The 27913-nt window shown below is 45.0% G+C and overlaps 1 protein-coding gene across 3 annotated transcripts in view; it reads right to left on the bottom strand.

Annotated features, from left to right (window-relative positions):
* Positions 1–3180: 3180 nt before the first annotated feature.
* The window catches only part of ldlrad3 (low density lipoprotein receptor class A domain containing 3), a 257228-nt gene continuing 232495 nt past the window's right edge, over positions 3181–27913 (bottom strand). For 2 of the 3 annotated variants that reach the window (XM_068046817.1, XM_068046818.1), the window contains exons 5-6: positions 10408–10771; positions 3181–5989 (exon numbers count right to left, since the gene is read on the bottom strand). In XM_068046817.1, coding sequence (XP_067902918.1) covers positions 5800–5989; positions 10408–10771 — 554 coding nt within the window. In that variant the 3' untranslated portion in view covers positions 3181–5799. The remainder of the gene's footprint in view (positions 5990–10407; positions 10772–27913) is intronic. The other variant, XM_068046819.1, reaches the window with a different exon arrangement.

Genomic DNA, 27913 nt, shown 5'->3' with positions numbered 1-27913 from the left:
GAGGGGGTTTAAAGTGAGATCGTTTACAATGGGAGGGGGTTTAAAGTGAGATCGTTTACAATGGGAGGGGGTTTAAAGTGGGATTGATTACAATGGGAGGGGGTTTAAAGTGGGATCATTTACAATGGGAGGGGGTTTAAATTGGGATCATTTACAATGGGAGGGGGTTTAAAGTGGGATCATTTACAATGGGAGGGGGTTTAAAGTGGGATCATTTACAATGGGAGGGGGTTTAAAGTGGGATCGTTTACAATGGGAGTGGGTTTAAAGTGAGATCATTTACAATGGGAGGGGGTTTAAAGTGGGATCATTTACAATGGGAGGGGGTTTAAAGTGGGATTGTTTACAATGGGAGGGGGTTTAAAGTGAGATCGTTTACAATGGGAGGGGGTTTAAAGTGAGATTGTTTACAATGGGAGGGGGTTTAAAGTGAGATCGTTTACAATGGGAGGGGGTTTAAAGTGAGATCGTTTACAATGGGAGGGGGTTTAAAGTGAGATCGTTTACAATGGGAGGGGGTTTAAAGTGGGATTGTTTACAATGGGAGGGGGTTTAAAGTGAGATCGTTTACAATGGGAGGGGGTTTAAAGTGGGATTGTTTACAATGGGAGGGGGTTTAAAGTGAGATCGTTTACAATGGGAGGGGGTTTAAAGTGAGATCGTTTACAATGGGAGGGGGTTTAAAGTGGGATTGTTTACAATGGGAGGGGGTTTAAAGTGGGATCATTTACAATGGGAGGGGGTTTAAAGTGGGATCATTTACAATGGGAGGGGGTTTAAAGTGGGATCGTTTACAATGGGAGGGGGTTTAAAGTGAGATCGTTTACAATGGGAGGGGGTTTAAAGTGAGATCGTTTACAATGGGAGGGGGTTTAAAGTGAGATCGTTTACAATGGGAGGGGGTTTAAAGTGAGATCGTTTACAATGGGAGGGGGTTTAAAGTGGGATCGTTTACAATGGGAGGGGGTTTAAAGTGAGATCGTTTACAATGGGAGGGGGTTTAAAGTGAGATCGTTTACAATGGGAGGGGGTTTAAAGTGAGATCGTTTACAATGGGAGGGGGTTTAAAGTGGGATTGTTTACAATGGGAGGGGGTTTAAAGTGAGATCGTTTACAATGGGAGGGGGTTTAAAGTGGGATCGTTTACAATGGGAGGGGGTTTAAAGTGAGATCGTTTACAATGGGAGGGGGTTTAAAGTGGGATCGTTTACAATGGGAGGGGGTTTAAAGTGAGATCATTTACAATGGGAGGGGGTTTAAAGTGGGATTGTTTACAATGGGAGGGGGTTTAAAGTGGGATCATTTACAATGGGAGGGGGTTTAAAGTGAGATCGTTTACAATGGGAGTGGGTTTAAAGTGAGATCGTTTACAATGGGAGGGGGTTTAAAGTGGGATTGTTTACAATGGGAGGGGGTTTAAAGTGAGATCGTTTACAATGGGAGGGGGTTTAAAGTGGGATTGTTTACAATGGGAGGGGGTTTAAAGTGAGATCGTTTACAATGGGAGGGGGTTTAAAGTGGGATTGTTTACAATGGGAGGGGGTTTAAAGTGAGATCGTTTACAATGGGAGGGGGTTTAAAGTGGGATTGTTTACAATGGGAGGGGGTTTAAAGTGGGATCATTTACAATGGGAGGGGGTTTAAAGTGGGATCATTTACAATGGGAGGGGGTTTAAAGTGGGATCATTTACAATGGGAGGGGGTTTAAAGTGAGATCGTTTACAATGGGAGGGGGTTTAAAGTGAGATCGTTTACAATGGGAGGGGGTTTAAAGTGAGATCATTTACAATGGGAGGGGGTTTAAAGTGAGATCGTTTACAATGGGAGGGGGTTTAAAGTGGGATCGTTTACAATGGGAGGGGGTTTAAAGTGAGATCGTTTACAATGGGAGGGGGTTTAAAGTGAGATCGTTTACAATGGGAGGGGGTTTAAAGTGAGATCGTTTACAATGGGAGGGGGTTTAAAGTGGGATTGTTTACAATGGGAGGGGGTTTAAAGTGAGATCGTTTACAATGGGAGGGGGTTTAAAGTGGGATCGTTTACAATGGGAGGGGGTTTAAAGTGAGATCGTTTACAATGGGAGGGGGTTTAAAGTGGGATCGTTTACAATGGGAGGGGGTTTAAAGTGAGATCATTTACAATGGGAGGGGGTTTAAAGTGGGATCGTTTACAATGGGAGGGGGTTTAAAGTGGGATCATTTACAATGGGAGGGGGTTTAAAGTGAGATCGTTTACAATGGGAGTGGGTTTAAAGTGAGATCATTTACAATGGGAGGGGGTTTAAAGTGAGATCGTTTACAATGGGAGGGGGTTTAAAGTGAGATCGTTTACAATGGGAGGGGGTTTAAAGTGGGATCATTTACAATGGGAGGGGGTTTAAAGTGAGATTGTTTACAATGGGAGGGGGTTTAAAGTGGGATTGTTTACAATGGGAGGGGGTTTAAAGTGGGATCATTTACAATGGGAGGGGGTTTAAAGTGAGATTGTTTACAATGGGAGGGGGTTTAAAGTGGGATTGTTTACAATGGGAGGGGGTTTAAAGTGAGATCGTTTACAATGGGAGGGGGTTTAAAGTGAGATTGTTTACAATGGGAGTGGGTTTAAAGTGAGATCATTTACAATGGGAGGGGGTTTAAAGTGAGATCGTTTACAATGGGAGGGGGTTTAAAGTGAGATCGTTTACAATGGGAGGGGGTTTAAAGTGGGATCATTTACAATGGGAGGGGGTTTAAAGTGAGATTGTTTACAATGGGAGGGGGTTTAAAGTGGGATTGTTTACAATGGGAGGGGGTTTAAAGTGGGATCATTTACAATGGGAGGGGGTTTAAAGTGGGATTGATTACAATGGGAGGGGGTTTAAAGTGGGATCATTTACAATGGGAGGGGGTTTAAAGTGGGATCATTTACAATGGGAGGGGGTTTAAAGTGAGATTGTTTACAATGGGAGGGGGTTTAAAGTGAGATTGTTTACAATGGGAGGGGGTTTAAAGTGAGATTGTTTACAATGGGAGGGGGTTTAAAGTGGGATCGTTTACAATGGGAGGGGGTTTAAAGTGGGATCATTTACAATGGGAGGGGGTTTAAAGTGGGATCATTTACAATGGGAGGGGGTTTAAAGTGGGATTGTTTACAATGGGAGGGGGTTTAAAGTGGGATCGTTTACAATGGGAGGGGGTTTAAAGTGGGATTGATTACAATGGGAAGGGGTTTAAAGTGGGATCGTTTACAATGGGAGGGGGTTTAAAGTGGGATTGATTACAATGGGAGTGGGTTTAAAGTGAGATTGATTACAATGGGAAGGGGTTTAAAGTGGGATTGTTTACAATGGGAAGGGGTTTAAAGTGGGATTGTTTACAATGGGAGGGGATTTAGTACAATGGGATTATTTACAATGGGAGGGGGAGTTCGGTGCAACATAAGTCAATATACTGGGACTGAGTGGAGCTGGAGTGTGATTCTGTATTGTAGGAGAGGGCTTTGTACAGTGTAATTTAGTAGACTGGGAGGTGGATGTACTGCAAATTCTATACAATTGAAGTGGATGTACAGGGGAATTCTACACAATGGGAGTGAATGAGACGGATTTGGTACAGTGGAATTTTATAGAATATGAGTGGCTTGGTGTAGAATGCCATACATTATGATGTGGCTTAATCCTGTGGAGTTCTATATAATAGAAGAGGGATTGTGGCAATGTAATTCGAGACAATGAGGAGGCTTGATACTGCAGAATCAGACGAAACGCAATGGGGCTTTGTATGGTGCAATATTATTCAATGGGAGGGGATTGATATGGTGGAATTCTGCAAAATGCGATGGGATTTTGTATAGTGATATTCTATTGAGTAGCGAGTGACTTTAGTACTGTGCAAATCTATTCAGGGTTAGCAGTTTGCTACAGTATATTTGGAAGTGCCTAGTGTAATTTTATTCAGTGTGAGGTGGATGTGCTACAAAGACGCTTTATATGTTGGACAGATGCTTGGTAGTGAAATTTTATATAATTGGAGTGGCTTTGGTACAATGGAATTTATCTTTGATGAAGTGCCATTGTTTACATTTCTTGAGTTGGGTGTGCATCTATGATATGTGTGTTTTACTTGGCAAAGGTCTGCTTATATTGAAGAAAAGCAGTGTCGGGAAGGTTTCCTCTCTGTGTAGTGAAATAATAAACATATCCTTGTTAAATGGGTTTATAGTTTTGTTTGACTAATGACAGAGGATCCACCCCTAAGAGCACAAATAATATGATCAAACCCAACAGTAAGCTCACTGCAATGCTTTGTTTGGAGGTAATTTTGGACAGTTATAAAAGCTAGATTCTCATAAAGTGACAGGACCAACATTTTACAAAGGGGAAGTGAATCTCAGAATAAGAACCAACACTGTTAGAAATATGCAGCAAATCTGTCACCGATTGGAAAGAGAAAAGACAGGTTTATGTTTCACATGTGAATTTCTTGGCTTTGAAAGAGCTGGATGTATTTTTCGCCATCAGCCCTTCATGATGAAGCAACATGTGTCCGAGTGTTTGAAACCCAAAACCTACTGAGATGTTGCAGGCAATGTCATCAGGCTGTTTAGAGATAGCTCCGAATGCTAACATTCCATGGGGCAAAGATATCTAGTTAAAGGCCTTTATTTGAAAAATGCACCCGATAGCACACCTTTGTTTTCAAGATAATGGTGAGCTTGCATCTCCACCACCACAAAAGGTGAAAAGTCAGCTCCAGCACTGCAGGAAACAGCTGCGAACCGTCCTCAGCTATGTTGCTATGCATCTCTAAATGGCCACCGCCACCAGAGGTGGTGGCAGTGAGACTGGGGTCAAGCAGATGCTGCAACATGAACCTCTGTCATGAGCTCTTTCCTCCTTTCTTATTTTCAGTTAAAATTGACCTTGAGTTTCCTGGAGACCTGCGCCAATGAAATGGCACATCTGAGGCATCGGGTTTTCTGGCACTAAAGGCAGGGAAATGGCAGTGTAAGTGAATCACGCTGCTACTTACACTATGCCATACAAGCTCTGGTTTGCGAATGGTAAGGTGACTCCAGCATGCACTGCGCCGGGACACACGCTGTTGAGGATTGCATAGATGCAGTTGACCACCTATCAGCTTGAAGAGGGGAATGGAAAAAAGGAAGAGAATCACAGTCCAAAAAAAGCTACTTTGCATGATAAACAGTAATGCTGTACTACTTGAATATCAAGGGCAGAAGTGCCAGAATACACAGAATAGATTCTGAAAGGTTGAACCTACACTTAAACCAAACACAATTGTAAAATCAGCATAATTCTGCTTGTTTCCATTCTGCCCAGATATGTCGCCTGAAGCTCTCCAGTGATTTACAAACATCTGTTTCCGCCTCACTCTTGGTTGCTGCGGGAGTACATACCTATCATTTGTACCAGAGACTTAACAGCAATCATGCATCACAAAACTTCACATTCTTGCATTTACTATTTAGATTTACAGTGCAGTCTCTAGGCTACCCCACAGTAAATCTGCAAGGTGGTCCCAACTGGCCACCCATACCTGAGGCCAATTGATTGGCCGTCGTTGACAAATAGCAGGCCTCCAGGGTTAAACATCAGTAAAGCGACTGGATTTTATTACTCAGGATCACACAGCTGCACGCCACAGTCATGTCTTCACAATGAAGAGATGAAACCGGTCTACAAGATTTAAGTGTGTGAAGTCCTTTCTTTGTTTCTTGAGTTAAATCCTTCAATGAAGGCTCCTTAAATAGTACCTAGTGCAAGAACACAACTGCCGTTCCACTTCGCTGTGGCTTTGTTCACAGTCCCGCCTCTGATCTGGCACTGAGCAGACAGTCTCTCATTTCAGAATTCTCCTGTAGGCTACTGGGATGTTCTGAGCTCAAGGTGCTTCCTGCTCTGGAGCGATAAGGTGGCAGCTCAGGATGGCTGGGGATCTCTGTATCTGAGAGGTATGGTGGAGGTGGGAGGTCGAACCACGGTGGTCTGCTAGTGGAAATGAGAAGAAATGAGTTCATACACACACAGACCATGAATGAAGAAGTTTGATACTGATTGAAGCTTTGCGGATTTTCAATAAGCACTTAATGGCCTTCCAGCCAACCCAATGAACAGTCTCAGGGGTAGTATGAAACACCATTCAGGTTAATTACAGCTCCTGCATTGCATTCAGCACTGATACCACTTAACCCTCTGAGCATCCCACTCATGTTCGTGCAGCACATTCAGAAACAAAAGGTGGAGCGGTGGTTGGGGGCTGCAATGGGGACTGAACTTCCTCCGAGTTTCTCCTGCTCTGTAAGTGCAACCTCCTGTTTATGCACTTACCCCCAAAGTTATGGCGAAGCAGGATAATTGTCAAGGAAATTTACACTCCCTCCACCACCCCATATTTCAGAATAACTTAGCAATGCCGGAATGCTGAAGGGGCACCGCCTTCATGAGGATGGTTGTGCAAAACAAGCAATAGCAAAGCGACAGCCCGTTTTGCACATGCCATCTGCCCCACTCCCTCTCTGACCTCAACCTCCTACACTGAAACACAAGGAGCAGCACCTCATCTTTCAATGAAGCACTTTGCAGTCTTCTGGACTCAATATCGAGTTCAACAATTTCAGATCATAACCTCTGCCCCCATTTTTTGGATGGCAGCTGTTGGTGACGATTCTGCTTTTCCCATTTACACCTCTTCGAGAACTATCTTTTTTTCTTTACTTGTCCTCTTACCATCTCCTTTTGCCTTGCACCATCATCCCTTTTGTCATTTAATCTCTCCTGCCTTCCACTCTATCACAGATCTTCCCTTTTGTTTTTTTCTCCCCTCCTTCCTTTCCCTGCCTTTGTACTTGCTTTAAAACTGTAATATCTCTAACCTTTTCCAATTCTGGTGAAAGGTCATCCACCTGAGAGGTTATCCCCACTTCTCTCTCCACAGATGTTGCCTGACCCACAGAATATTTCCAGAATTTTCAGTTTTATACCGTCTTCATAAGAATGCGTTTGCCAGACCTACTTGTTTCAGGGTACGAAGTAGGAGGTTGCTAAGTTATTCCACTACAGTTATATCAGGTATAGCTCATGCTTTTGACGTGAGTTGTATCAAACATAAGATTACCAACAACCTTTTCATGGGAAAGACGATCAGCGGCCTGCTAAATGGGCTGTCAATTTGCTTTCACTCATTTTACGCTACCATCCAAGACAACTCACCACCATCTTCTCAAAGGCAATTAGGGATGGGCAATAAATGCTGGTCTGGCCAGCAATGTCCACATCCCGTGTAAGAATTTTAAAAAGGCTGCGTTTGCTGACAACGCAACCACTCGGTGGCCCAGTACTTGCACATGCACAAATGCAGCCTCATGCACTTAAACGTCACTGTCTGCGATGCTTCGGCAGCTGCCAGTAGCAAAGATGACGCTGCTCAATATATCACGAAAACAAATGAAACCAAAATGGCCACTTCTGGTCCCCACTCCTGCTCCCCGCAACGGGTTGTTTATTGAATCTTATTGCTGATTATTTCAGGACATTAACCTGAATTTTAAACTAGTGAGCATTTTAAAAAGAGATTTCTAAAATTTTGGAAGTTGGAACAGATAAACCCTGGGAGCTCGTGTTCAGCATGAACACCAGCAGAGAGCTGCTTCTGTGTTGTTATAAGAGCCAAATCCACAACTTGATCCAGCATCACTTCAGTGAGCTTTGTGTTTAGACCTGAGCTCCATGATAGCTGCATGTGCAGGATTGTGTGTGCATTACAACACAATCCGTGGCCTCACCCCTTCTTCCCCCTCAGCCACTCCCTTCCCCGCTCCCTCCCGCTCGCAGTCTGCCTCCCCTCCCCTGCCTATCTTGCCACTCTCTCTCTCTTCCCCCATGAAGGGAAAAAAGGCCGAGACCGCGGGAGGGAGCGGGGACCAGAAATGGGAGGGAGCGGGGACCGGAAGCGGGAGGGAGCTGAGTACCGGGAGTCACGAGCCACAAATGACTAATTTGTGCACATGTGCGAATTAGTCGTGTTCGCACAGCAAGCCAGGTGCTGACATACTCTGCACATGTACGAAACTAGGAGTGACCTGATGACATCGCCGGGGGGTGGGGGGTGGGGCTGCATTGTCAGGAGTCACTTTGAAAAAAACATTGAAACCCCAGAATCACTCTGGCAGGCACTCATTATCACAGCCCTATTAAACTGTCTCATTAAAACAGCCCCATTAAACAGACACTCACACTAACCACACCCAAATAAACAGACACTCTCACTAACCACATCCAAATAAACAGACACTCTCACTAACCACACCCAATTAAACAGACACTCTCACTAACCACACCCAAATAAACAGACACTCACACTAACCACACCCAAATAAACAGACACTCTCACTAACCACACCCAAATAAACAGACACTCACACTAACCACACCCAAATAAACAGACACTCTCACTAACAGGGCCCCATTAAACAGACACTCTCACGAACACGGCCCCATTGAACACGGCGTCTCACCATCACATCCCCCTTAAAGGGCTGATAAGTGGCAAGTAACATTCATGCCATACAAGTGCCAGGTAATGAATAACTCAAACAAAAGAGAATCTAACCATCTCCCCTTGACATTCAATGGCATTACCATCGCTGAATCCCCCACTATCAACATCCTAAGGGTTACCATTGACCAGAAACTGAACTGGAGCAGCCACATAAATACCGTGGCTACAAGAGCAGGTCAGAGGCTAGGAATCCTGCGGTGAGTAACTCACCTCCTGACTCCCCAAAGCTTGTCCACCATCTATAAGGCACAAGTCAGGAGTGTGATGGAATACTCTCCACTTGCCTGGATGGGTGCAGCGCCAACAACACTCAAGAAGCTTGACCCATCCAGGACAAAGCAGCCCGCTTGATTGGCACCCCATCTACAAACATTCACTCCCTTTACCACCGACGCACAGTGGCAGCAGTGTGTACCATCTACAAGATGCACTGCAGCAACGCACCAAGGCTCCTTAGACAGCATCTTCCAAACACGTGACCTTTACCAACTAGAAGGACAAGGGCGGCAAATGCATGGGAACACCACCACCTGAAAGTTCCCCTTCAAGCCACACACCATCCTGACTTGGAACTATATCTCCGTTCCTTCACTGTCGCTGGCTCAAAATCCTGGAACTCCCTTCCTAACAGCACGGTGGGTGTACCTACCTCACATTGACTGCAGCGGTTCAAGAAGGCAGCTCACCACCACCTTTTCAAAGGCAATTAGGGATGGGCAATAAATGCTGGCCTAGCCAGCGACGCCTACATCCCATAAATGAATAAAAAGAGTGTCATCAGGGCCCCATTAAAGAGACAGGCTCACTAACAGGGTCTCACGAACACAGCTCCATTAAAGAGACAGGCTCACTGAAAGGGCCTCAACAAATTAAGAGTTTCACTATCAGGGACCGAATAAAGTCTCACTATTGTAGCCCCACGATAGAGACAGTCTCTGAGCAGGCCATAGGAACCACTAGGACACCAACTAGAAGGAGAATTGTGTCCTTCTACAGGTCCAGCAAGACACAGGTTTGGGCTGGAGGCTTTCTGACTGTTGTTTCTGGACAACAGTCAGGACAACCTCATAGACCATGGTTATTACTGCTGCTACAGGCCGCTCAGGCTGGATTACCACCTCCCTCACTGCTCTGACATTCTGCATATATGCTCTTGACAAGGGTAGGATCTGCCCATAAACTACCCATTCACGCATCCCCTTCTGTTTCATGGCAAAACACCATTCAATAAAGAGCACTGCAATGACTCCATATTTATTTTTTTCATTCACGGGATGTGCGTGTCACTAGATAGGCCAGCATTTATTGCCCATCCCGAGTAGTCCTTGAGAAGGTGGTGGTGAGCTGCCTTGAACTGCTGCAGTGTAGTGAAGGTGCTCCCGTAGTGCCGTTAGGTAGGGAGCTCCAGGATTTTGACCTAGCAACCATGAAAGAACAGCGATTTATGTCCAAGTTGAGATGATGTGCGACTTGAAAGTGGTAGTGTTCCTGTGCAGCTGCTGCCATTGTCTGTCTAGGGGGTGGAGGCCGCGGGTTTGGGAGCTTCTGTTGAAGAAGCCTTGGTGTGTTGCTACAGTGGATCTAGTAGATACACACACTTTGACTACGGTGCACCGATGGTGGAGGGAGTGAATGTTTAAGATGATGGATGGAGCACCGATCAAGCGCACTGTTTTGTCACGAAGCAATTTATTGAACCATAGTACGCGACTAATCCTTCAGAAACCACATTTCATAGAGAGTGAGATCTGGCAATAACACCCCCTGCCATAAATAATGGTTTTATTTAGGAGTTAACCAAACAAAGCATTAACTGTAAGTGGTTTTGTTAGGGTAAATGGTTCCATACCTCTGTTCCAGCACAGCCTCAGAGTATGAGGGTGGCACCTCCTCCATCGCCAGTGGCTGGTGGTACATGGAAGTGGATGTGACCTGAATGCCGTTGCTGGTGTTGTATGTGACACTGCAGTGGTGGGTGCGGTCTAGGATGACAAGCCGCGACAGGAGCAGTGGGTGCTGCAGGCGGTGCAGGGGCGGCGTGACGTGCCCAATCAGATTATTCCGCTTGCGGTGGTGGTGCAGCATCATGGCAAGCAGTGCCACCAGCAGGACGAAGACAACAGAGCTGCCTATGATAGCGAAGATGACACTTGGGTAGTACGGGAAGCGGACATCGGATGTAACATAATCGCGATCGCCGTCCAGGCTGTCTTCTGTGAAAAGGAAAGGTGGGGTATTATTGAGAGCAATGAACACTCCAAGAGCCAAACAGGGAATCTGGAAAACTCCTGGCATACATGAGGCAAATGGATAAGGCATGCTATAATTTCGCAGCACTAAAAAGATAGCACAGAGAAACTGAAAAACACCCTGGCTCACACTGAGCTTGCTTAAAATACTTACTTAATTTCCATTGCAATCTCCTGCTCTATTTAAAGTAATAGGGAAACATGTAAAATATTACTTTGCAGTCAGGGCAAGGGCTGTCTGTTACAAAACAGATGGTATCACAGAGTTGACTAGTATCATAATGTTGCTCACAGTAAACTGGAGGATATGCTTTTTTTAAGGACTGGACTATTATACTATGTGACCCGCAATATATTTCTCTGTTGCTAAGGTACGTCTGTGTATAATTGGCCTTTCTCTTTCAGGTCACAATGTCTAATGCTGGTGAACAGGCAAGGTGAGGTCAATTAGAGGCTAATTGATGTTAGGCATATCCTGGGGTCAATTAGAGACCTAATTAGAGGCCTTTTGAAGGTTCTGCTTTTTAAAAGTTGCTTATGCTCTCTGGTTGGTTCTCTTTTACGTCATCAGTGATTTCTAGCTCAATAATAAATACAATATTTGAGGCAAAATAGCAAGTTTAACAAGCAGGAACCTGAGCTTCCGGTTGCTTGCCATTTCAACACTCCCCCCTGCTCTCATGCTCACATCTCTGTCCTGGGATTGCTGCAGTGTTCCAGTGAACATCAACGCAAGCTCGAGGAACAGCATCTCATCTACCGATTAGGCACACTACAGCCTGCCGGACTGAACATTGAGTTCAATAATTTCAGAGCATGACAGCCCCCCATTTTACTTTCATTTTTAGTTATTTTTTCTTCCTTTTTTTTACATTCTTTTTTACATTTTCTACAATCTTTTTTTGCATCTATTTCATTTCATCTTAGTTTGTTCAGTTTGCTTACCCACTGTTTTTTTCAGGTTTTTTTTCAGGTTTGCACTTGCTGCTGTTCAATATTCAGTGTATTCACACCTAATCTGTACTAATGCTTTGTCTTTCAACACACCATTAACATATTGTTTGCCTTTGCTCCGTGACCTTTTGGTCAGCTATGTGGCCTGGTCCAATCTGCACCTTCTCCTTTGTTATCTCTTGTCCCACCCCCACCTCACTTGCTTATAATCTGTGACTTTTCTAATATTTGTCAGTTCCGAAGAAGGGTCACTGACCCGAAACGTTAACTCTGCTTCTCTTTCCACAGATGCTGCCAGACCTGCTGAGTGATTCCAGCATTTCTTGGTTTTGGTTGAGCAAGTTTAACATGTTCAGTATGCAAGGTAAATTGCTGTTAAATGCCTTGAGATGCTTTACTGCATTAAAGGCGCTGTGTAAATGTAGGTTTTTTTCTGGGATGTTCATTGCTGAATAAATGGTCGTGTTTACTTTGTGTTACAAGATTCTCCTTGAAATATATTAAAAGCCTGTGAAATACTGAGAAAATGCTAATTCGGTTTTGAATACAAATAAATATACACATCTTTTCAGGTGAATCCTAGTTTTAAGTATGTAATTGATTTTACATAAAATGATTGTATTAATAGAATCTTTAATGTCACAATGGCAGCATTCTCTTCTTCAGGGAGTACTAATTTAGTACTTTAACCATGCTCTCTGCCTCTACAACAGGGGTGTCCAACCTTTTCGCATGAGGGGCCACATTATAATTTTTGTCCTACACAGGGGGCCGGTGAGCAAATTTTGGAAAGATAAAGGTATTAGAAATTTATTTTACTGTTAATCAAAACAACAAAAATGTGCATTTTGTGACCAAGCTTTAAATGAGAAGACTAATTTATGAATATACTTTCTCATCACTATGTTGAACATGGATTTAGTGAGATACGTGGCATTGTTTTTGGTTGCACATATAGACAATGGTTGCCTGCACCCTTGATGTTGCGATGTGGAGTATTCCAGACAGATGTCCACCTGTCAGGAGTCATCTTCATCGCCCTGCCTCTCTCCCTCTCTGTCTCTCTCCATGTTTATCAATATCCCTGCCTTTCACCCTCTCTGTCTATCTCTCCCTGCCTCTCTCTCTCTCTGTGTCTCTGTCTATCTCTCTGTCTCTTTGTCTCTCTCTTCGACCCCTCCCTCTGTGTTCCCCCCCGCTGCAAAACTGAAGTCAATGGGAATCAGGGGGAAAACCCTCCGCAGGTTGGAGTCATACCTAGTTCAAAAGGAAGATGGTTGTGGTTGTTGGAGGTCAACATCTCAGCTCCAGGACATCACTGCAGGAGTTCCTCAGGGTAGTGTCCTAGGCCCAACCATCTTCAGCTGCTTCATCAATGACCTTCTTTCAATCATAAGGTCAGAAGTGGGGATGTTCGCTGATGATTGCACAATGTTCAGCATCATTCGTGACTCCTCAGATACTGAAGCAGTCCCTGCGGAAATGCAGCAAGACCTGGACAATATCCAGGCTTGGGCTGATAAGTGGCAAGTAACATGCGCGCCACACATGTACCAGGCAATGACCATCGCCAACGAGAGTGAATCTAACCATCTCCCCTTGACATTCAATGGCATTACCATTGCTGAATCCCCCACTATCAACATCCTGGGGGTTACCATTGACCAGAAACTGAACTGGAGTAGCCATATAAATACCGTGGCTACAAGAGCAGGTCAGAAGTTAGGAATCCTGCGGTGAGTAACTCACCTCCTGACTCCCCAAAGCCTATCCACCATCTACAAGGCACAAGTCAGGAGTGTGATGGAATACTCTCCACTTGCCTGGATGGAACTCCAACAACACTCAAGAAGCTCGACACCATCCAGAACAAAGCAGCCCTCTTGTTTGGCATCCACAAACATTCACTCCCTCCACCAACAATGCACAGTGGCAGCAGTGTGTACCATCTACAAGATGCACTGTAGCAATGCACCAAGGCTCCTTAGACAGCACCTTCCAAACCCGCGACCTCTACCACCTAAAGACCTGCTCGGGTATGCAACTGAAACCCGAGCCGAGCCCGACAGAGCCACATCCAACCAGAACCCGACCCAGCCCGAGTCCTTTGATTTTTTTCCTGTGCCCGACCCGACCCGTCTACCAGAATGAAGTTGATTATATCAAAGAGGTTGTGCTCTACCTTGGATAGAATCGCTCACTGCAGACTGCTGTGGAGTCCGGATGCATGTTTGCGTTGACGTCCTGGCTGTTCATATTTTGAAGCTTTTCCCTCCCTGACCAAAAGGCAGCACTGTGTCCGGCCCGACCCGAACCAGTCGTCAGGTCTGGTCGGGTAGCCATGCTCTACTACCAACTAGAAGGACAAGGGCAGCAAATGCATGGGAACACCACAACCTGCAAGTTCCCCTCCAAGTCACACACCATCCTGACTTGGAACTATATCGCCGTTCCTTCACTGTCGCTGGGTCAAAATCCTGGAACCCCCTTCCTAACAGCACTGTGGGTGTACCTACCCCACATGGACTGCAACAGTTCAAGAAGGCAGCTCACCACCACCTTCTCAAGGGCAATTAGGGATGGGGCAGTAAATGCTGGCCTAGCCAGTGATGCCCACATCCCATGAATGAATAAAAAATAAAAAAAATCCCAGGGCCCAGTTACCCCAGCACCCTGCTCCCAGGGACCGGGCCTCGGCCCTGCCGCCTCCTCAGGCAGCTCCTCCTTGGTGACAGGGGTGGAGATGAAGAGCCCAGGGCCTGATGCCCAGGCTGGGTCCGTACACAGGCAGAGCCAGTGTTGGGCCTGGGGCCCAAGCTCAAGGCCGGGAAGGCCGCATTGGGAATGGAGTATGGGCAGAAATGCCGGCAGACATGCAAACAGAAAGTTTTGGCGGGCCGAAAGAAGCCAATGGTGGGATTCCAGTACAAACTTCTCATCCTTGGTGGGCTGGATTCTGGCCCACAGGCTGCATGTTGGACAACCCTGCTCTACAAGAAGATCTCTTTTTTTTTTGGTCCCTAATCAGCCCCACCCTTCCTTTGACTATGCTTTTACTATTTATATATTTATTAAAGACTTTTCGGCCCCTGTTTATGTTACCCACTAATCTATTCTCATTCACTCGCTTTGCCCCTCATTTCTTTTTTTCCATCCTCCCTTGTACTTCTTGTATTCAGCTCAGTTTTCTACTGAATTGTGAACTTGACATTTATCATAAGCCTCCTTCTTCTGTTTCATTTTCACCTCTATATCTTAAGGCATCCACACAACTCTAGCTTTGGATGTCCTTCCTTTCCCCATCATGGGAATGTGTCTAGTCTGTACCCAAAACATCTCCTTGAAGGTCTCCCATTGCTTGTTTACTATTATACCTGCCAATCTTTGATTCCAATCTACCTCAGCCAGATCCCTTTTCAACGCGGCAACGGGAATAATTCAGAGATTACTACCTTTAAGATCATGTTCTTTAACTTGAAACTGAAACTTTGTCTGTAGGACCGCAACCCTTTTTCTACCCAGGTCATTGGCTGCAGCAAGGACTGCTGTCTATTCTCCTTTCCCCGCAAAATATTCTACACATGTTCAGGGATGTACTTTACCCTGACACCAGGGGGGCAACACACCCTGCAAGACTCACGTCAGCGGTTGCAGACGTATCTGTCCATTCCCCTGACTATTCATTTCTCTATGACCACTGACTGCACTTCTACACTTTGTTGTGCGCCCCAGTGCAGTCATTTGCCCCATGGTGTCATGGATGTGCTGCAGACTGCAACCCCTTGGGGTGTTGCCACCTTCAGCACTGAAAATTACTTTGAGAGAGCCACACTCCCAGAAGAATTATGCACTGCACTCTTCCTAACTTGCCGGATGGTCTTCCACTTCTATCCTCCTGAACTCTCTGTAGCTGCAGGATGACCACCACCTGGATTGCGCTCACCGGGAAATTCTCAGCCTCCTGTAAGCCCTACAATGACTCCAGCTGCTCCTCACGCTCAGAAATAGATCTTAAGATGGTAAATGTAAAACTGTTTTCAAATGTTCAAAGAGAAAATTATATTGTGGCTTTAAATATGGAAATAATCTCCCAAATTGCCTGTCTTTGCAGTAACACTTGTTCTGTGTCCCTTGCAGTTAAATTATGTCCCTTCACGCTTCATCAAGGAAGTGAAGTTGCTTCCTTTGAAAGTCGCTCTATGCTAAACAAGACACGTTTTCGCAGCCTTAATGAACACAAGGCAGCTCCAACCTAAACAAAAGCGCTACTGTAGCAGAACACTGACATTCTGATCTGGTCTTGGGGCCATCACGGTGCACACAACTGAAAGGAAATGTCCCAGCCTTTGCACCTCCAATTAGGAGCCCGCTATTCTGTCGGGACGCTCGATCATCTCATGAATCTTCAATATCTCAGTAATTGCGGCCCAACAACAAAACAGTCATCAAGGGATGTTTGCCAAAGCATTCTTTTATCTTTCCAATGCTTTTGCATACAGTGCAGTAAACAAGTGTGATTAGGGACTCAAAATCTTGTAAATACACTCACAGCTTTTAGGACTTTAGCTACAGGAATATTTTCAGTTTTCTGTGTGAAGATCTCTGTGAAGTACAGTTCCACCGGAATAAACACTGGACTACTTGGTTTTATGTGTTGTGTTTGAATCAGCACTTCTCTGAAGTGTAATGAGGACAGCCTATTGTTAAATCTTTCGACAGCTCATTAAATCATTCACTCAGATTAAATCCAAACAAAAACAGGATATACTTTGGTAACAGAAACGCACAATAAAATAACGAGACTTCAACAATATGCTGCTGTGTCTGGATCAGGTTTAGCAGTGTATTCATCAGTGAACATGATGCACGGTAACTGAGAAAGGGGGGGGGGGGGGGGGGAACAATAAATGCATGGATCAGGGGTTCTAAATAATCAGCTTGAATAGGAGAGGAATAGTTAACCCATCAGAACTTTGTGCTTGGGTAGCAGATAAGAAGCTACTTGACGAATTCTAATTTCATATAATGGGAGTGAATTGGAATGGATTTGGAACCGCTGATATTCTATACAATGGGAGGAGCTACATTGACTAAACAGTACACTACATGACACAGCACACCACACAAAGAACTGTATGAACTGAGTGCATTAGAGTAGATGTGTGCAATACCCCAAGGAACCTGTGAGTATCCAGGGAGATACACAGAGAGGATGAAGAACATGCATTTATATAGTGCCCTTTGTGACCTCAGGAGGTCCCAAGTTACTTTACAGCCAATAAAGTCCATTTGAAGTTTACTTACTGTTGTAAATAGGAATGTAACATTGAACTTCAATGACGGTATGGAGATGAATTTTGCACATGGTATTAATTCTAAAAATTAAGAATTCTCCACTAAATAAAAAACTCCCATTATCACAAGTTTGAGGGCGGCACAGTGGCGCAGTGGTTAGCACCGCAGCCTCACAGCTCCAGGGACCCGGGTTCGATTCCAGGTACTGCCTGTGTGGAGTTTGCAAGTTCTCCCTGTGTCTGCGTGGGTTTTCTCCGGGTGCTCCGGTTTCCTCCCACAAGCCAAAAGACTTGCAGGTTGATAGGTAAATTGGCCATTATAAATTGTCACTAGTATAGGTAGGTGGTAGGGAAATATAGGGATAGGTGGGGATGTTTGTTGGGAATATGGGATTAGTGTAGGATTAGTATAAAATGGGTGGTTGATGTTCGGCACAGACTCGGTGGGCCGAAGGGCCTGTTTCAGTGCTGTATCTCTAATCTAATCTAATCTAATCTATCACCAACTTTGTCCTCATTTAGCAGACTTGCAGCCCACCTCCATCCCCAACTGGTGAGGTGACCCATTCCATGGGCTTCTAGGGTCATTGGAAAAACAGAAGGCCATTCGTCACATCAAGCTTGTTCCACTGTTCAGTGAGATCACGGCTAAAGTGTATTTTAAATCCATTTACCTGTCTTGGCTTGATATCCCTTAATACCCTTGGCTCACATAAATCTAACGATCTCAGATTTAAAATGACATCACATTTAAAATAGCCATCTACTGCTGGGAGAGGGTTTCACACTTGTGCCATTCGTTGTATGAAGAAGTGTTTCCTAACTTTTCTCTTGAATGGCCTGGTTCTGATTTTAAGGTTATGTCCCCGTAACCGAGATTCTGCCATCAGTGGAAAAAAAATCTATTTATTCTGTCAATTCCTTTCCAGATCCTCAAAACTTCAATCAGATCACACCCTGACCTCTGAATTCCAAAGGAATACAAGCCTAGTTTACACAATCTCTCCTCATAATTTAACCCTTGGAGCCCTGGTAAGATTCTGGTGATTCTGTGCTGCAATCCTTCCAAGGCCAACATATTCTTTCTAAGAGCCCAGAACTGTGCAGAGTACTCCAGATGTGGTTTAACTAAGGCTTTGTATAGCTGTAGCAAAGCTTTCAGCCCTTTATGTTCTAACCCTCTGGATAAAAAGGCTATCATTCCATTAGCCTTTTTGATTTTTTTTTGTATCTAACTACTACATTTGAGTGATCTGTGCACATGGATCCCAACTCTCCTTGGACCCTCACCAATATTCCTCGTTTTTCACCATTTAAAAACTACCAAATCTATTCTGTTTTGGTCCAAAATGGACGATCTCACACATACCTGTGTTGAAATCTATCTGTCACAGTTTTGCCTACTCGCTTAATCTATCAATATCTCTTTGTAATGTTATACTCTCGTCTACACTACTTACTATGCCACTCATCCTTGTTCATCAGCAAACTTGGATATGTGGCTCTCCATTATCTCAGTCAGTAGTAAGTATATTGCAAGAGCAAAATATTGCAATGCTGGAAATCTGAAATAAAAATAGAAAATGCTGGAAATACTCAGCAGGTTAGGCAGCATCTGTGGAGAGAGAAGCAGAGTTAACATTTCAGGTCAGTGACCCTTCTTCAGAGTGAGGGATATAACAGTTGTTAAGCAAGGCAGGTAAAGTGGGGGAGGGGAGAAAAGAACCAAAGGGAAGGTCAGTGATGGAGTGGAAGGCAGGAGATATTACATAACAAAAGGGATGATGTACAAGGCAAAAGGAGATGATAATGGGACAAGCAAAGAAACAAAAGATGGTTTAGAAGAGGTGTAAATGGGAAAAGCAGAATCAGCACCAACAGCTGCCTTCCGACAAAAAAAAACAAAAGGAAAAATGGGGTCAGAGGTTATGATCTAAAATTGTTGAACTCAGTGTTGAGTCCAGAAGGCTATAAAGTGCCTACCCAAAAAATACTGTTTCTTAAGCTTATGTTGAGCTTCTCTGGAACAGTGTAGGAGGTCGAAGACGTAAAGGTCAGCGTGGGGGTGGGACAGAGAATTAACATGACAAATCACCAGAAGCTTGGGATCACGTTTGCAGACTGAATGGAGGTGTTCCATAAAGTGATCACCCGATCTGCATTTGGCCTCCCCAGTGTAGAGGAGTCTCTATAGTGAGCATTGAAAACAGTATGCTAAATTGAAAGAAGTGTAAGTAAATTGCTGTTTCACCTGGAAGGAGTGTTAGGGGCTTTGGATGATGAGAAGACAATATAGTTAGTAGTTGAGGCCCCAGCTCAGATCCTTGAGGTGCATCAATTCCTTCCATTCAAGTGCATGCCCATTATCCCTTATAGCCTAACCAATCTTCTAACCAGGTCAATAATTTGCCTTCAATTCCATGGGTTTTAATTGTGGCTAACTGTGTCTTATCAAATGTCTTCTGGAAGTCCATATAGATTAGACATTTTCCTATCTACTACTTTAGTTACTTCCTCAGACAACTGAATTTGGTTCATTAGATATAACCCACCCATTAAAAATTCATGTTGGCTAATTTCTGTAAGTGCTTAGTCACTGTGCCCTGAATTATAGATTCCAATAACTTCTCCACAACAGACATTAGACTAATAAGTCTATAATTTATTATAGTTTCCCCCCTTACCTTTCTTAAATAATGGAGTTATATTTGCAATATTCCAATCTGAAGGAACAAGTGCTGAATTGATATTACAATTCTTATTCTTGTAAAACCTCCAAACTCTCACCCCTCCCTTCTCTATAACCTCCTCCAGTTCTATAATCCTGAGATATCTGTGCCACTCCAATTCTTCACATATATCTCATTTTAGTGGTTCCACCATTGGTGGCCGTGCCTTCAGCTGCCAAGACCCTAAAATCTGGAATTACCTCCCTAAAGCTCTCCGCCTCTCTACCTCTCTTTCGTCCTTTAAGATTCTCCCTAAAACCTGTTTGACCAAGTTTTTGGTCATCTGCCCTAAAATCTCCTTATGTAGTTTGGTGTCAAAGTTTGTTTGATAATGCTCCTGTGAAGTGCCTTAGGATCTTTTACAGTGTTAAAGGTGCTATATAAATGTAAGTTGTTTTGTTGCTGCTGTTGAATCAAGAAAGCTTTGGAAGATAATGGCTAAATGATCTGCAATTTCTTCATTTACTTCTTTTAAAGCACTGGGATGGAAGCCATCAGGTCCTGGGGATTTGTCATTCTTTTGTGCCATTATTTTTTTAATACTGTTTTTTTGCTTTTTATGATTTTAATGAGTTCCAGTTCCTGATTCATTATTAGCTTCCTGAAATGTCAGGTATGCTATCCTTTTCCTCTACTGTGAAGACTATTATATAGAACATTACAGCGCAGTACAGGCCCTTCGGCCCTCGATGTTGCGCCGACCTGTGAAACTATCTGACCTACACTATATATAGAACATTACAGCGCAGTACAGGATTACAAAGTTATCATTCAACAATTCTGCCATTTCTTTCTTTTCATTTGCGATATTACCCATATCTGTTTTAAAGAGGGCCCACATTACCCTTGTCCACCCTTTCTCTTCTAATATAATTGTAAAAACATTCTGTGTGAATCTTGATATTCCACACAAGTTTCTTTTCATATTCCCTTTTGCAGCTCTTACTATCTATTATAGGGGTATATAGTAGTCCTGTATGGAGACAGCATGGAGTGGGCTTCGCCATCAGAAACTCCTTGCTCAGCATGATAGAGCCGCCCTCAAATGGCTCGGAATGCATACTGTCCATCCGACTGCTCAACGCCTCTGGTCTAGTACACCTACTCAGCACCTATGCTCCAACACTCTGCTCCTCACCTGAAGTTAAAGACTAGTTCTATGAGGAACTCCATAATATCATTATGGCGGCGGCGCAGTGGTTAGCACCGCAGCCTCACAGCTCCAGGGACCCAGGTCCAATCCTGGATACTGCCTGTGCGGAGTTTGCAAGTTCTCCCTGTGACTGCGTGGGTTTTCGCCGGGTGCTCCGGTTTCCTCCCACTGCCAAAGACTTGCAGGTGATAGGTAAATTGGCCATTGTAAATTGCCCCTAGTGTAGGTAGGAAATATGGGATTACTGTAGGGTTAGTATAAATGGGTGGTTCTTGGTCGGCACAGACTTGGTGGGCCGAAGGGCCTGTTTCAGTGCTGTATCTCTAAATAAAATAAAAAAATAAACAAAAATTAGGCGCATCCCTAATACACGAACATCTGTTCCTGCTGGGGGACTTTAACGCCAGGGTAGGGGCCGACCATGACTCATGGCCCTCCTGCATTGGGTGCTATGGCATCGGAAGGATGAATGAGAACGGGCAGAGACTGCTTGAGTTGTGTACCTCTGCATCACCAACTTGTTCATTCATACTAAACCCTGTCACCAGGTTTCTTGGAGGCACCCAAGATCACGTCGTTGGCACCAACTGGACCTCATCGTCACAAGGTGAGCCTCTTTAAACAGTGTTCAAATCACACGCAGCTTCCACAGTGCGGACTGCGACACCGACCACTTCCTGGTGTGCAGCAAGGTTAGATTCAAACCAAAGAAGCTGCATCACTCCAAGCAGAAGGGCCGCCCGCGCATCAACACTAGCAGAATTTCTTATCCACAGCTGTTACATATGTTTCTAAATTCACTTGAAAAAGCCCTTCAAAACACTCCCACAGGGGATGCAGAGACTAAGTGGGCCTACGTCAGAGACGCCATCTATGACTCAGCAATGACCATCTATGGCAAACGTGTGAAGCAGAATGCAGACTGGATTCAATCTCACTTTGAAGAGCTGGAACCTGTCATAGCCGCTAAGCGCATTGCACTGTTGATCAACAAGAAAGCCCCCAGCGAGTTAACATCTATAGCACTTAAAGCAGCCAGAAGCGCTGCACAAAGAACAGCCAGGCGCTGTGCAAATGACTACTGGCAACACCTATGCAGTCAAATTCAGTTGGCCTCTGACACCGGAAATATCAGAGAAATGTATGATGGCATTAAGAGAGCTTTTGGGCCAACCATCAAGAAGATCGCACCCGCCCCCCCCAAATCTAAATCAGGGGACACAATCACTGACCATCACAAGCAAATGGACCGCTGGGTGGAGCACTACCTAGAACTGTACTCCAGGGAAAATGTTGTCACTGAGACTGCCCTCAATGCAGCCCAGTCTCTGCCAGTCATGGATGAGCTGGATGAACAGCCAACAAAATCGGTACTCAGTGATGCCATTGATTCGCTAGCCAGTGGAAAAGCCCCTGGGAAGGACGGCATTACCCCTGAAATAATCAAGAGTGCCAAGCCTGCTATACTTTCAGCACTCTACAAACTGCTTTGCCTGTGCTGGGACGAGGGAGCAGTACCACAGGACATGCGCGATGCCAATATTATCACCCTCTATAAGAACAAGGGTGACTGTGGTGACTGCAACAACTACCGTGGAATCTCCCTGCACAGCATAGTGGGGAAAGTCTTCGCTCGAGTCGCTTTAAACAGGCTCCAGAAGCTGGTTGAGCGTGTCTACCCTGAGGCACAGTGTGGCTTTCGAGCAGAGAGATCGACCATTGACGTGCTGTTCTCCCTTCGCCAGATGCAGGAGAAATGCCGTGAACAACAGATGCCCCTCTACGTTGCTTTCATTGATCTTACCAAAGCCTCTGACCTCGTCAGCAGATGTGGTCTCTTCAGACTACGAGAAAAGATCGGATGTCCACCAAAGCTACTAAATATCATCACCTCATTCCATGACAATATGAAAGGCACAATTCAGCATAGCGGTGCCTCATCAGACCCCTTTCCTATCCTGAGTGGCGTGAAACAGGGCTGTGTTCTCGCACCTACACTGGTTGGGATCTTCTTCTCACTGCTGCTCAAACATGCGTTCAAGTCTTCAGAAGAAGGAATTTTCCTCCACACTAGATCAGATGGCAGGTTGTTCAACTTTGCCCGTCTCACAGCGAAGACCAAAGTACGGAAAGTCCTCATCAGGGAACTCCTCTTTGCTGACAGTGCTGCATTAACATCCCACACTGAAGAGTGTCTGCAGAGACTCAACGATACCCTACTGAGCCCGTAGAGCACAGACTCCTGTGTTACCGAGCTGCTTGGGATGAACCTCGACAAAAACCACTGCATCTCTTTCCACACCTGCTTTGCAAAGACACATTTCAGAAGGAGGTGGGCAACCGTCTCTTCCCCACCACAGCCACCGCGAGGGCATTGTGCAGAGGGGGTGAGACTTCGGGCGTGCAGGAAGGATCTGACTGGGAGGGCTCTTCTCACCACCAGCCAAGCTACATCTTGGTGCTTGTTTGAAAGTTCTGGTGATAAGGCATTCCGCCAAATGACTTTGGCGGTCTGCTCGGGGAACCATCTGACAGGATCCACCGTCTCCTTCTCCCGTAGAGCTATGAGAACATTCCGTGCAGACCACTGCCTGATGGATCGGTGGTCAAAGGCGTTTTTCCACAGAAACTGCTCCATGAAGGATAGGTGGTACGGCACGGCCCAACTGCATGGAGCGTTCCGCGGCAATGTGACCAGGCCCATCCTTCGCAACACCGGGGACAGATAGAACCTCAGCACGTAGTGACACTTGGAGCTTGCATACTGGAGGTCTACACACAGCTTGATGCAGCCGCACAAGAAGGTAGTCATCAGGATGAGGGCGACGTTGGGTACATTTTTCCCGCCCTTATCCAGAGGTTTGACCATCATGTCTCTACAAAGCTCAAATAACTGGTTTCAATTGACAATCAAGTGCCTGAAGGTGGTTACCAGTATTCAATTAGTTTTACGTTGATGTTCAGTCAACACTTTTGCCTCATGTGGCCAGAAGAGCGAGGTATCAGCCGGGAAGGTGAGTTTTCAGCTTAAAGTAAATTACCTCTTGTTTCGGCGGACCAGGTAAGTAAACCTTTATATTTGGGCAGTTTAAAATAACTTACCTTTTGTTGCAGCAGCTTTTTCTGAAGTAGCGATAGTGCGAGCGAGGTGTCAGCTGGGAAGGTGAGTTTCAGCTTAAAGTAAATTACCAGGGGACTGCTGGGTAAGTAAACCTATATATTTGGGCAGTGGCTAAACCCGAAACACTACACATGTAGTGTCTCCCACCCATCCTCCTCCTCTAACCAAAAAAAAGGACTCTTGTGTGGAGGGTTTGGTAAGGTAAGGTTTTCCTTTTTTTTAAATCTCTGTTGTCCATTTACTGCGGAGGGGATGGAAGCTAGGGCAGTTGCATGCTCCTCTTGCAGGATGTGGGAGGTGAGGGTCACCACTTGTGTCCCTGCTGACTTCACCTGTGAGAAGTGCACCCAACTCCAGCTCCTCGCAGACCGCGTTAGGGAACTGGAGCTGGAGCTGGATGTACTTCGGATCATTCAGGATGCTGAGGGGGTGATAGAGAGCAGTTATAGGGAAGTAGTGACACCTAAGTTACAGGATAAAGGTAGCTGGGTGACCGTCAGGGGAGGGAAAGGGAATAGACGCACAGTGCAGGGATCCCCTGTGGCCGTTCCCCTCAATAATACGTATACCGTTTTGGATACGGTTGTGGGGGGACCTACCAGATGAAAGCCACAGTGGCCAGGTCTCTGGCACTGAGCCTGGCTCAGCGGCTCAGAAGGGAAGGGGGGAGAATAGGAGAGTGATAGTGATAGCAATGGTTAGAGGAACAGACAGGAGATTCTGTGGTCATGAACGAGACTCCCGGATGGTATGTTGCCTCCAGGGTGCCAGGGTCAGGGATGTCTCGGATCGAGTCTATAGGATTCTTAAGGAGGAGGGGGAGCAGCCAGAGGTCGTGGTACATATCGGTACCAATGACACAGCTAGGAAAAGGGATGAGGACCTGAAAAGCGAATATAGGGAGTTAGGTTGGAAGCTGAAAGGCAGGACGAGCAGAGTAGTAATCTCAGGATTGTTACCGGTGCCACGTGCTAGTGAGGCTAGAAACAGGGAGCGAGTGCAGCTGAACACGTGGCTACAGAACTGGTGTACGAGGGAGGGATTCAGATATGTGGATCATTGGGATACCTTCTGGGGAAGGTGGGACCTGTACAAGAAGAACGGGTTGCATCTGAACTGGAGGGGCACCAATATCCTGGACGGGAGGTTTGCTAGAGCTCTTCGGGAGGGTTTAAACTAGTTTGGCAGGGGGATGGGAACCGGAGCCACGGATCAGTGGATGGGGTAGCTGTTGAACAGGCAGATACAGAGTGCAGAGAGTCTGTGAGGAAGGTTAGACAGTTGACAGGGCAAAGTTGCAGCCAGTATGATGGGCTGAAGTGTGTCTATTTTAACGCAAGAAGTGTCAGGAATAAGGGTGATGAACTTAGAGCATGGATCAGTACTTGGAGCTACGATGTTGTGGCCATTACGGAGACGTGGATATCACAAGGGCAGGAATGGATGTTGGATTTCCGGGGTTTAGATGTTTCAAAAGGAATAGGGAGGGAGGTAAAAGAGGTGGGGGAGTGGCATTGTTAATCAGGGATAGTATCACAGCTGCAGAAAGGGAGGTCGTCGAGGAGGGTTTGTCTACTGAGTCATTATGGGTGGAAGTCAGAAACAGGAAAGGAGCAGTCACTTTGTTGGGAGTTTTCTATAGACCCCCCCAATAGCAACAGAGACATTTGCCACTTTTCTGCCCATCTGACCAGACCATCAGTATCTTCCAGCAGCCTACAGCTATCCTGCTCGCTATCTACCACATGGCCAATCTTTGTGTCGTTTGCAAACTTTTTGATCATGCCCCCTATATTGACATCCAAATCATTAATATATGCCACAAAAAGTAGGGGACCCAGTACTGGGCCCTGCGGAATGCCACTGGAAACAGACCTCCAGTCACAAAAACACCCGTCAACAGTTACCCTTTGTTTCCTGACACTGAGCCAATTTTGTATTCGCTTTGCTGCATTTCCCTGGATCCCATGGGATTTTATTTTTTTAACCAGTCTGCCATGTGGGACCTTGTCAAAAGCTTTGCTAAAATCCATGTAGACCACATCAACTGCACTACACTCATCTATCGTCCTTGTTACTTCTTCAAAAAATTTGATCAAATTGGTCAAACAAGATCTTCCCTTAACAAATCCATGCTGACTATCCTGGATTAGCCTATGCCTATTTGACAGTTTCTCCTGTCGCTCAGAATAGATTCCAATAAATTGCTCACTACTGAGGTTAGATTGACTGGACTGTAATTATTCGGTCTATCCTTCGCTCCCTTTTTAAACAGAGGTACAACGTTAGTAATTCTCCAATCCTCCGGCACCACACCTGTATCCAGTGAGGACTGGAAAATGATGGTCAGACCTTCTGCTATTTTCTGTCTTGCTTCTTTTAACAGCCTAGGATACATTTCATCTGGCCCTGGTGATTTATCAACTTTCAAGGATGCTAATCTCATTAACACTTCCTCTCTCCCTATGTTTGTCACATCCAATACTTGATACTCTTCCTCCTTAACTACAATATCTACATCGTCCCCCTCTTTTGTGAAGACAGATGCAAAGTATTCATTAAAAACCATACCAATATCTTGCACCCCTACACATAGGTTACCTTCTTGGTCTTTAATGGGCCCTCCTCTCTCCTTAGTTATACTCTTACTCTTAATGTATTGATAAAACATATTTGTGTTCACCTTGATTTTGCTTGCCGATATTCTTTCATGCCCTCTCTTTGCTCTCCTAATCTCCTTTTTGATTTCACCACTCCACTTTCTATACTCCTCTCAGCTTTTTGTAATATTGAGTTCTCGGTGTTGGACATAAGCTTTCCTTTTCTGCCTTATCTTACCCTGTAGGCACCTTGACATCCTTGAGGCTCTAGATTTGGCTGCCTCATCCTTTTTCTCTGTGGGAACATGTTTACTGTGAACCCCTTGAATCTCCTCTTTGTATGCCTCCCACTGCTCTGACATGGATTTACCTTCAAGTAGCTGTTTCCAGTCCACTTCCGCTAAATCACTCCTCAATTTAGTAAAATTGGCTTTGCCCCACTTGAGAACTCTACCTCCTGTTCTATCTCTGTCCTTTTCCATAGTTATGTTAAAACTGACAGAATTATGATCACTATCACCAAAATGCTCTCCCACTGCCACTCCTTCCACCTGCCCATCTTCATTTCTTAAAACTAAGTCTAAAACTGCACCGTCTCTTGCTGGACTTGCTACATACTGGCAAAAAGGTTCTCCTGAATGCACCTTAAGAATTCTGCTCCCTTAATTCCTTTCACACTAAAACTATCCCAGTTGGGGTAATTAAAATCTCCTATTACTGCCCTATTGTTCTTGCACTTCGCAGAGATTTGCCTACATATCTGCTCTTCTATCTCCCTCTGACTGTTTGGGGGTCTATAGTACACTCCCAGCAGTGTGATTGCCCCTTTTCTATTCCTTAGCTCAATCCATATGGCTTCATTTGATGAACCTTCCAACATATCATCCCTCCTCACAGCTGTATGTAATAATTTCCTTGACCAAAATTGCCATTCCACCTCCTTTCTTATCCCCCTAACTATCGCGTTGGAAAACCCTGTAATGAGGAACATTGAGCTGCCATACCTGTCCCTCCTTAAGCCATGTTTCTGTAATAGCTATGATATCATCCTGCCATGTGTCTATCTGTGCCCTTCAGCTCATCTACTTTATTTGATTTACTCCTTGCATTGAAATAGATACCCTTCAGCACTGCCAAACTCTTTTTTATTTTCTAAGCCTTATTTCCTCTGTCTTCCAGACTCATACATTAATTTTCTGCCTTCCATTTTTATTTCTGATTTTGTCCCAGCTGAGTCTACCCACAGGTCCCCACC

The sequence above is a fragment of the Heterodontus francisci genome, chromosome 14 (genome assembly GCF_036365525.1).
Source record: "Heterodontus francisci isolate sHetFra1 chromosome 14, sHetFra1.hap1, whole genome shotgun sequence".
Taxonomy (NCBI): domain Eukaryota; kingdom Metazoa; phylum Chordata; class Chondrichthyes; order Heterodontiformes; family Heterodontidae; genus Heterodontus; species Heterodontus francisci.
The sequence above is the reverse complement of the archived record's forward strand: the minus strand, read 5'-3'. Positions and strand labels throughout refer to the sequence as shown.